Source organism: Epinephelus lanceolatus, chromosome 2 (genome assembly GCF_041903045.1).
Source record: "Epinephelus lanceolatus isolate andai-2023 chromosome 2, ASM4190304v1, whole genome shotgun sequence".
Lineage (NCBI taxonomy): Eukaryota > Metazoa > Chordata > Actinopteri > Perciformes > Serranidae > Epinephelus > Epinephelus lanceolatus.
Genome location: NC_135735.1, coordinates 29,325,837 through 29,337,573, shown reverse-complemented (window position 1 = coordinate 29,337,573; position 11,737 = coordinate 29,325,837). Strand labels below are relative to the sequence as shown.

The 11,737-nt window shown below is 41.4% G+C and overlaps 1 protein-coding gene across 1 annotated transcript in view; it reads left to right on the top strand.

Moving 5' to 3' along the window:
* Positions 1–5,720: 5,720 nt before the first annotated feature.
* kiaa1549lb (KIAA1549-like b) overlaps positions 5,721–11,737 on the top strand; it is a 91,033-nt gene continuing 85,016 nt past the window's right edge. Inside the window, exon 1 of the mRNA XM_033627349.2 lies at positions 5,721–6,378. Within this exon, the coding sequence (XP_033483240.2) occupies positions 6,159–6,378 (220 nt within the window). The 5' untranslated portion in view covers positions 5,721–6,158. The remainder of the gene's footprint in view (positions 6,379–11,737) is intronic.

Below are 11,737 nucleotides of genomic sequence, written 5' to 3'. Positions count from 1 at the left end.
GCAAGCTATTTTTTGAATCATGTAGACTTGGGTGTAATTGAACTTCAAGCTTTAAAAAGAAAAAAGAAAAAAAAAGAGTTCCAATGGCGGAGATGATTTGGGCAAAAATTAAGAAGGAAATAATGTATGAATGATTGAATGAAAGAATGAATGAGTAGTTAAACTCACACTTAATGTGTTTTGCACATTTGATATATATCTTTGCATTGGATCTTCTACGAATACTCCTCAAAACAGGTAAATAATTGGGGTGGTGTTGAATAGTTAGACTTTGCACCCCTGATCCCAGCTATTTTTCTATATTGCCTTCTTACGTGTGCAAGACACATCCATATTTGTAAAGCCATCCCAGTCTCTAGCTCTAGATCGACAGATGCACACGTCGTCCACAGTGTATGTTGTACTGCGTTTGAAGTATTTGTACCTTTTCGGTGTCTTTTGGTGTTAGCAATGTCAAGTCAATTAACCGATTTATATAGGGTTGTTCCTCACGCTGCATGTGGTCTTGCATGAGCAAAAATGTAAACGGAAAGATGCATAGACGTTGCTCTTATTGTTTGTGTCACAAGACTCGCTGCATTGTATAACTGTCCCCAGCCATAGTGCCTTACATATTTGAGGTTGTTAATGTTACTACTTATATATGACTATATACATGAATATTAATGTACTGGACTGCAGCACTTGAAATTCCAATCAGTCGATGCATCCTATGTGTGAGTATATATATGCACACGTGTATATGTCCATGCATAGCCTGCATGGATGTGATGTATCGCGGATAGCGGTGCTTATCTTTTGGAGTCAGTGTATATTTCAGTGTGTAGTGAGTTACTTTTCTGTTCTTTAAGAACAGCATGCTTTGCTGTTGCGAATGCTTACTGTTTTCATAAAAAAACATTTTTCGTTTTTGTTTTTTTAGTTCTCCCTTTCCCCCCGAATGAACTAGTGTACAAAGTGCAAGTACTGAGTATTGCTTAATATTTGATAATCACTTTCTATTTAGTGAAACTATTACTACAAACAGTATTTGTACTGTTTGATGAAACTGCAATACAATCTAAATAGTTGTTGATTCGTTTTCTTTTCTCGTCTTCGTATTTTCATTTTGAGTGTTTTCACTTTGTTTCTTAGGTGTTTAGAAGTGTGGTGGGCATGGCTTTGATTAGGTAAGGAAAAAAATGCAAATTAATTCACGGTATGGAATTTTCTAAGCCTGAGCAAACCATGCAGTATTCGATATACACACATATATGGACATATATTATAGAGCTAGACTATTTAGTACAGATGCTTGATAAGGTGTGAGTTAATTGTGTGCAATTCTCTCATTTATGCATGTGTGACAAAGTTAACTTTTTCCCTTTACATTATACCATTTGTTAAAGGCTTAAGGCTTATCGGTGTCGACTGCTTATTTTATACATTCCGTCAGGGAGGATATATACATATATATATATGATGGTAGCACCAGTCTATATATATGTAGATATGCTGTGTGTGCATTTTATCTGTTCATTTTACTAGTTATGTGTTTTTTTTTTTGTCTTTTATTTTCAAATGAAGTTGCTTGTGCAGCACCAAAGACTGTAATTCATTTCCTGAGCAAGGTAGCTATTCTGTTTGCATAGACCTCAGTTATACTGTAGTCGTAGAATGGGGTTAAATTAAAACAAACAAAAAAACATTGTATTTAAAAAAAACAAAAAAAAAAACAACACGGCCGAGGTTTTGTCTAGCTTATTGGGCAATTAATAAGTCGTATCATTTCTTTCTTGAATGTATCATAGATAAGCTGCTATATGATGATTGCCACTTCGATAGCTGTGAAATTAGGTGATTTCTCTGAGTTTAAACTTAGCGTTGCTATTTTTGTATAGGTCCCTAATTATCTGAAATAGAAGTGGTTTTTTGATTTTTGTGTTTTTGAGTTCATATTTGGAGTGTCATTGTAACTACTGTATTGCTGATGATGAACATTAGTTGCATTTGTTGTTTCTCGGGGTGTGTGTTTTTGCATCAGTATTTTATCCTTATTAACCTTTCGGGCTCATCACTGCATATAAATGATGTATCGATGTAACTTAATTTTTGTATGTTTTCATATTGACGTTTTGTACACATCTAAAGCTGTAGCTTGCAGGATTGATTTAACTTTTTCATTGTACGTATCTACGGTATACTACCAGTACTCTGCTGTGTGTGTCACAGGAGCACTGTGAGATGCCAGAAAAGAGAAAATCCATTGTGTTCATTGAGAAGCTTCAGTAATGTTTCCACCGATTACACAGAAGCACACTCGCCACTAAGCACTCATACAGGTAGTTAGGCTTGTAAGGGTTCGGGGTTGATTGGACTGTGTGTTCAGAACTAAATTAAGCCCAATGTTTCTGTTCCAAAAATAATGTTTTACAACTCGTTTTACTGTTAAATTGATTTGATCAAATATTTATTGCAACCTTTTTAACTGTTCAATGTTATATCCGGCTAGAATATCAGCTTCACAGCTTGTTATTCTAAACTGCCTTGTGTTCGGATCGCTCTCCCCTTTATGAGTGTCTCATATCGAAATGATGTTTTGTCAACGCAAAACTGTGGCCATCGTTATGTGTTCCTTACCGAAATTGAGACAGTGTGAGCAACACTGTGTACGTGCCTTGAGCTTCAGAAAGTGAGAATTCAAGATGGTGATTCTTCACCTCTTATATGAGGAGGAAGGCATAGAATCCACCAACAGTCCGTTACCATATAGAGTAGGCAGTCTTTCTACGGCCACATGACCAGGAATAATAACAACAAAAACACAAAATAGGATTTCATCACAGTGTCATTCCAGGGACTCGTGCTCCTCTGATAACTTTGACAGAGGACATGCACATGGTGGTGGTGCTCTTTGTTTCAGATAGCCGCCGCCAAAGCCTCTCTGTGATAACACACACACACACACATACAAAAAAACACAGACACACACACTTTGAATGATATGACACTCGACGATCTTTGGATAGTCACTCTGGCTGAACAGCAGATGCAATACTTTACATTGTGCGGTCATTGCACCACCAAGTGTTCTTAGATAATCTCCATGCTTTACATTACCTTGCATGTACACCTAAGTTGCTTCACTTTGTCTGCCTCGAAGCTGTCTGCTCAGAGCAGCTTTTCCATCGTGCAAGTACAGGCTGAGCGGGAGTAACCAGAGCACAGCTGACAACACTGGCCTTTAAAAAAACAAATCCGAGGAGCCAGTGCTTTATATCCAATCTTATCTGGATTCTGTGCTCTGGATGGAAACTCTCTGTCAAGGAGATTATTGTGGTTTCTCTGCACAGTCAGTCATGAGTGCAATACTCCACATTTAAACACTGACATTGATATGGTTTTTTTGAAAGCTTTTTTTTATATATATATTACTTGTACGCTTTACCGATCGTACTCGAGTATCATTTTGGGAAATTAAGATGACGATGACAACAAGGCATGAACTTGGCAGATTAGTGCTTGAAATAGTTCCCCAATAATACGCATGTTGAAATGAAATCTGTGTTTTGATTCCTCCAAAGGTATTCACCAGCAATGCGCCTGCATAAACTCTCCCATACTTGTTAGGAAAAGAATGGATGCAAGTGGAGAGATATCTTAAATCTGTTTTTATTTTCCACATGATTGACACCTTGGGTTTTATGGATTTTTTTTTCTTTTTTTAAAGATTCATGTAACATTTAACAGATAAAAATGGTCGTTTGTAAAATTACTACTATTAAAGTTATGACTTTGATATCAGAAAACAAATCCTCTGCTGCGGTATTATCCTTTAGAGATGTTAATTCAGGGTCTGTATTAGTCTAAATGTACTACTGTGTTACTCTTTGCTTTGATTTGATAAGATTTGTTTTACTCGAGCTCTTATTTTTCTGGTCATCTGTATCAATTTCAGAGTTAATTCACACTGCAAGTTATGGAATCATCTGTTTAGATTGCTCATCAAATAGACTTGATTATGAAAAATCTGAACTGTTACTGTTTTAATACCTGTAGATTTTTTGTGGCTTTGTTTTATTTTATTTTTTATTTTTTTCGTTTCATTTTGCTTTTTTTATTTTGTGCTACACTAGTTTGCCATGTAGCAATTGCACTGTGCAATATTTACAGTATGAGGACTGGGAAAACTAACTCTATGGATGTGATGTCTCAGTTTGCGATAGTGTTTCCTCTCTAGTTCTCAGTGATTTAGGTGTGACCAAGCCTTCTCTACTTTGTCACATTAAGCGGGTTTTCCAGGTGACTCTTTTGGTGAGTGTCAAAATAAGACTTTATCGTGTATTATTGTTAAGATTCACTTTGAATTAAAAAAAATCTATTGATGCAGCTGTTTCTGACTTGGTCTGTTTTCACCATCATTTAATTCATTCAGATCCTTTTTATTTAGTATGGAACACATGCATGTACAACAAATCTAATTGGTCATATTACAACTTCTACACCACATTGTCAAACAGTGCTAGTTAGTGTTTCCAAATTTGTAGTAGGAGGAAAGGACCTGCAACTGATTTGTGTTTTTTAGTTTGTCATAAACATTTCTGAGTTAATTTCTGGGTGATGTACATCACAATTTTCCAGACACGTTCACATCCCTTGTTTTGCCTGACCTCTAAGATGTTGAATTTGAAATGATACCAAAAAGAGAAAAGCAGCAAATCCTCACATTTGAGAAACTGAAATCAGGGTGTTTTTTTCAATATTATCAAAATTGTTGTGAATTAATTTTCTGTCTGTAAAATGCTGGATTGGTGATTAAGTTTCTGTTCCGAAACACACAAAAGATTTGGACAATTCGTGGGAATAATTCCATTCTTACTGTGCAAATTTCATCTGATGATGAAGATAATTTTATATGACTGAGAGCTCAGGAACACAATAAGTGGACCCTGTGGTGAGATCTCAAATAATAACATGGGCGAGCACTTCACAGCATATCCTAGATTCAATTTAAAACAAAAGAACAAAAAAAATAATAAAATGAAATAAAAATAAAAAATAAAATAGAATAAAAATAAAAAAAAATGAAATGAAAAAATAAAAATAAAATATAGCAATAACAATAATAGTAAATAATAATAAAATGGTTATTAGTGTTATTATTATTGCTAAATATAAGATATGATAAGATATATCTAATTGTACCTGGATGCAATACCCAGCTACAATCAACATGAAGCATTGGTAAACCACAACAAAACACATACATACAACAACAACAACAACAACAACAACAAAAAACAACAGGTTATATAATGTATTGCACATGCCTTGAGAAAAGCTATAAATACACAGGCATTGCAGAAATTATAAGGAAGTCATTAAGTCATTATTGTGATTATAAAACGAAGCCAGTCAAACGAGGTTACTCTAATTTCCTACACTACCCTGCAGCCCCTAACATGCACCTGTAGTTCCGGGTCTGTGCTGACATCTTGTGGCGGTGAGGAGGTACAGCAGCCGTTCTTGTATCTACTCAGTCAGATATTCAGGTAGTAATTACTGTAGCCATGTGGACACATTGTATATACCTCTTAGTGGAGTTAAAGGAAAACCGTAAAGTCACCCTTTGTATATGTATCCGCCATATGTGTGAGCAGTCTGAGATGTGACCTGCTGCATATGGACATGTGTGTTGCGTCACTCCTCCAGCAGAGGTCGCCCTACAGTCTGCTCGCTTTGACTTTCTCCCGACAATTAACAGCACAGAGGCTAATTTGCTCAGTTAGACCAGAGGGGTGTTTGACTTTAAATCTGTGACCCAGCTGCGTCCTTATCTTTATATTTGTGGCTACTTGTCTCTTGAGCCCACTCAAATGTCTGTCACGCACGCGGAGCAGGTCAGTGCGAGGCAGTTTACCGCCAACAGCTAAATGTCAAACCTTTGGCAAAGTGTGCGCGCCTCCCTGCGCCACTCGGTGATGATGGGTGGACCGAGCGGAGCGGAGGAGCGATAGGGCGCATTTCTTAATTTCCCTTCAACGCCGCGTCCCCGTCTCCCCCCCTCCAGCCCTGGACACCACGACGAGACCGCGGGACCGCTGTGTTTCCCGTTCACGCACGAGGATTGATCCAATGTATTATTTACGACCGAAACTTCAGCAACTTATCCACTGGATATGGCTCCCGGTGTGAGGAGTGGGCGGACAGGTCACCCCAAAGTGGTGGGAGCCGGCGGAGCGGAGCCCGGTGGGTGCTCGCCGCGGAGGACCGATGCCGGAGGAGAGGGGAGGTGTTTGAGGACCAGGTGGCGAGTCGGAGCAGCGGGGATGCTTGCGAACTGTCTGCTGTCTGTGGGGACGCTTTTACTTCTTGTCCGGTGCGCTTTGGCCGCAGAGGGTAAGCACACCGCCGAGCTGTCTGCTCCCAACAACACACACATGCTGATGTGTTGCATTAACCTCTGTCACATCCACACTGCCAGTCACATCTATTGTGAGGAGTTGGATCACAGTCGGCGGAAAATGGGTCTTTTGTCTCACACAGGCTGCGTTTTGTAATCCGCACATCTAATGCTGCTCATTACACATAGCCTACAGGCTGTGTGGATGCCTCTGTAGCTTGCTGTGTCATTTATAGTCAAACAAAAACTACATGTGATCCATAAGCTGTCCACAAATGCTGTGCCATGAAGAGGGTTGTTATTGCATTGGAATTTGCGCAGTCAGGGGAGTGTGTCCAAACGGCTATTATCCAGGATTGGTTCCCCTCACTGACCGCACTGGCATGATATATTGTATGAGAGATTGTGTTGATGCTGGAATGCGCAGGGGTTTGCTTGTACGTGATGTAACTCCCTGTCACCTTCTAATCTGTCCACCTGACGCCAGTCAACTCTTTTGTCTCTGTGATCATCAGATTGCACTGCACATACCTCAAGCCTCTGCCTCTCCTCTGCAGCTGGATGTGATCTCAGCCTCAACTTTGTCTTGCACCTCAACTTCACTCCCCCTTTGTTCTGCACTGGGCATCTCATTTTGCGTTCATTTCCATGATGGAGGTTATTATTCAGTGTAATGAGCTGAGGGGACTTTTATTCTGGGGGAAATGCAGAGCAGTCACAGGACAGTCAGTGTTTCAGAGCATCTGGGTCAGCACTAATGACACACATACTGTAGCCCACTGGAGGTCTGTGTGTCTCTGGCGGCATGAGAGGCAGCTGGGGTAAGGTTGGCCGACATAGCTGCCCTTCAACCATAAATGCATGGGAGGGAAAGGCTTGACTGCAAAAGACAAGTCTGCATGTGCACTGATTTGGCTGCATCACCTCATTTTCCCTCTCCTGTGGCTGTTTACACCACCCCACTGTGGACGGCTTTAAAACACTCTGGTTTTAGCAGCAGAAGACAACAAGATGTTTAGGCGAGTGTTAAGTGTGTGTATCTAACAGGGGCTCCATCACCTCCCTCCAGTCTGCAAACTGTGATGTAGTGGCTGTAGTCTCACCTCTGCTGATGCACTGCTACAGTAGCAGAGTCTCCTCCTCCTCCTCCTCCACCTCCTTCTTCTCACAGTCAGCACATCCATTCTTAAGCACATGAGCCCAGCAGCAGCAGCACCTGAGCTATACAGTACATATTTGGTGGAGGAGACATATGTACACTCTGAGTACTCGCCTACGTCAGACTATAGGAGCAGGAAGCTGTGCTCTTGGACTGTAGTCTTTTGTGTAGATACATGAACTGGTTCACTGAGAGTGAATGCTTGTTTTTTTTGTTTGCACTGGTTGACTGAGTGTTTACAACAGTCGCTATACTGTCTTTTAGTAGTGTTACTGGTGTGAAACATGGAGGATGTGCTCCCAGCTCCAAAGAAAACCCCCCATGATCCTGGAGTTGCCTTCAGTCACAATGAGTATCTTCTGTGTAACTACTGATGGAGCACACAGGGACCTCATCCTCTTTCAGTTAGATTATATTTATGGTTCAGTAATGATGTGAATGTAATTTCTAAGATTTGGCTTATACCAGATCTCCTTCTTCCTTGGTTCCTCAGGGATCTTTAATTGGACAGATTATTGAGTGAATTAGGGATGCACCCATTACGATGTGCTGGTATTGGCGCAGATGTTGACCTTATTAAACAGATCAGGTACTGGCCACAATGTGACCGACGTGCATTTAAGACCATTTCTTTGTCAACGCCATTATGAAATCATGTGTTTCCTTCATCAGTTACTTTCATTCAGTTATGGCCAGCCACTGATCAGTTATTAGAGCTGGCCTCATATTACCTTACATAAAAAAAAAGACTCAATATGAGCTACACTTGGGCTGCACAATATCATTTTTTAAACTGTCATCACCAGGGCTGGGTAGTATATCGATATTAAATCGATATCGTGATGTGTGACTAGATATTGCCTCAGATTTTGAATATGGTGGTATCACAAGTGTTGTCTTTACTGGTTTTAAAGGCTTCATTACAGTAAAGTGATTTATGTAGACCCCTTTTACCAGACTGTTTTAGCTGTTCTATTAGTCAGCCCTGCAATACATGGTGTCTACAGGTCCTTAAATTCAATGTTAAATAGAAGGCATTAAAAGTCAATAATTATTCTTAGTCTTAAATTAGAGTTTGTGAGGTCTTAACTACAAACATTTTATCTAATTTCATTTATCCATTTTGAATTTCTTTTTGTGAAAGTGAGTGAAGCCTTTCTATGTTAAAGTCCACATTTCTAATGTTACAACTCTTTAAAAAACTATAACACTGTCACTTTGCTTCATATTTGCACTTACCTGTTGGCAAAATGTAGACTGACTTAACTCACTCCAGTAACCATAATCCTACATAACACTTAGCTCTGCACAAGACCACATATATACCACTTGCCTGCGGTGCTTACCTGCCATGCCTGTGATTTGGTTAAAAGGTGTCCATAACAGGTCTTAAAAAGCATTAGATTTAACTGTCTGATACCTGTAGACGTTTTGCAATATCATCGCAATATTGAGGTATTTGTTAAAATATATCGTGGAATATGATTTTCTCCATATCGCCAAGCCTTACCATGATGTCAGCTTGCACGATAAACCTCAAATGTGCAGTGTGTCAGTTTTAGGGGGATTTAGTGGCATCTAGGCAGGTTGGGGCAGTGGTTAACATTGTCGCCTCATGGCATGAGGGTTCCTGGTTCAATTCCACTGTGAGGATTCGAACCCTGGGGTGTGGGAGCCCTTTTGTGCAGAGTTTGCATGTTCTCCCCATGTACTCTCTGGGTACTCCCAAAATCCAAAGACATGCAGGTTAACTGGTGACTCTAAATTGACCGTCGGTGTGAATGTGAGTGTGAATGGCTGTCTGTCTCTATAGCCCTTTTTAGATAGGAATTGTGCAAATTTGCAGGACAGCCCAATCAGTCTTTTTTCAGCATTGGCAGCATGAAAACAAAATTTGGGAGGGCGGAAAATTGCGGCCTACCTACTTTTGTTTATACAGAATGCGCCTTTTTCGGGGCAATGGGGGGTGTGAGCAAGTAACAAAAGGTGTAGATAGATAGTGTAGTCACGTAAACAGTGACGTGGGAGGGAAGCCGCGGCTAGTCAGGTGGCGGCAGTCAGACGGCGATTCTCTCGTAAATCGGCCCGTTCTTCACCGTCCCCGTCAAATGACGGTTAATGGCCTCTTTGTTTGCGAGGGCAAGGAGGGTGTGTAATGCCTTGTCTCCCCAGTTGCTCATCTTTACAGTGTCTGTCAGGTTTGCGTTTCCCTCTTGCTACTAGCTGCTCGCTAATTCCTGCTATCAACTGTTTCCTGTTTATCCACCGCCAGTGGGTCGCACGTGCGGCGCACTGTTGCCAACTCCTCAGTAAGAAAAGTAGCTATTGGCTGTCCTAAAAGTCGCTAGAACTTGCTAAATGACGTCATCGCCTAATTTGCATAATTGTCCATATGCATGTAATTGTAATGGATGCTGTAGGAGAGAGGAATAACATCGTGGGAGAGACAAAAACTGAGTAAAAAAACACCCTGAATATGTTAAGAACGACAAATGAACCTTTTTTCAGTGATTTATATTAGACAAAGAAAATTTTACATTTACATCCCAGCCTGACTGTAAGCCAGGTCGGGATCAGAGCGATAGATCAGCCAGCGGCGGTTCCGCGCATGTGCGATTCACTTGCAGTCTGGACGTGGAGGGGTTAACGTCTCCTGCTCTGACTGCTGCTAGGAGGGAGGACTGGGCCGTCTGTGAGTGCTTTGGGGCGAGAGAGGAGCCCACGGTAGCATCCGCTGCCCGTTGAGAAGACTAAGAATGATACGTGCTCTCACAACAGAGTCTCCAGAAGTCTTCAATAACATCAGAAAAAGTCGCTAGATTTGTCGCTAGTCGCTTTTTTGAAAAAGAGTCGCTAGAGGGGTCTGAAAAACCCTAAATCGCTAAATATAGCGACAAAGTCGCTAAGTTGGCAACACTGGTGCGGCGTCATCAACAGCTCCTCCCACAAGTCTTCAACAGCCCCTCCCGTTGCGGAAGGCCGTCTCGGTCTGTTTAAACGAAAAGGGTTCCGCCAATATGACTACCCTCCGAGGCGTTCCATTCCCCCTCTGTGTGTGTATAAACGCTCACAGCTGGCCGGCAAAACGGCCCAACATTCACGGAAAATCTGGCAGTGTAAAGGGGGCTTATGTGTCACCACTGCAATAGTCTGCTGACCTGTCCAGGGTGTACCCTGCCTCTCGCCCAATGTCAGCTGGGATAGGCTCCAGCCCAGGATAAGCAGTTAAAGGGCCAGTGTGTAATATTTGGCATGGTTTATTGTCAATCTGAATCTGAATCTGAATATTCTACCCATTAATATGTTTATACAAGTGTATGATCGCTATAAAATAAAATTCGTTTGGTTTTCGTAGCCTTATAATTATGCTTTTATATATATATATATATCAAGGGCCTTGCTTTAGAGAGGTCGCCATCTTGCGCCGCCATGTATGTACGGCAGACCGAGCGGACAATCCAGCCAGCCAGAGAATGCGTTTTGTGTGTATAAATGAACCAACGAAGACAGCGGGAGGAAAGAAGAAGGAGGAAGAAACAGCAGAGAGTGTTAGTAGTTCATCGATAGAGAGTAGTGAAAAGTTTTTTTAGTTATAAAGTTTGCGAATGGACCACACTTACCACGCAGCAGGAGAGAATGAACCCGAACCATCATCTGTGAGGAAAAGAAGACGCAACTTCACTCCTTGTGATGCACTCTCTGCAGCGCTTTTCCTCCTGATGATATATCTCCCCAACAATGGTAGCAGTAGCACCGAATCCCATTGTGTGCATTCAGCCTCTCTTCTCGCCCGCTCAGCATCAAACACATGGAGTTCCTCATCTGTATGCTCCGGCTCAAACAGGTATGGCTCTGGGTCTGTGTCCGCTACAAGAAACTCTTCAAAATCACGTTCAAAGTCGTCCATTGCAGCTACTATAGTCCGGAGATATTGCTAGGCTAAATAAACAGCTGAGCTCTGTTTACTGGCTACGCTGTCAGTCAGTGTGCGGGCTGGAGATTGAGCAGAGAGGGGAGGGGGGTCCCCACTTAGTATCTTAAACGAGTATGTGTGTAAAGTTATTAAGTGTGTCTGTTACGCTAGAAGAGTCAGAGTTTGGGATGGAGTGGAGTGTTACCGGAGTTTCTGGAGTGCTCAAATAAACTGGCCTTTTTCCCAAACGCTCCTCTGGTCTCCTGCTCGTGAGGGATTCATT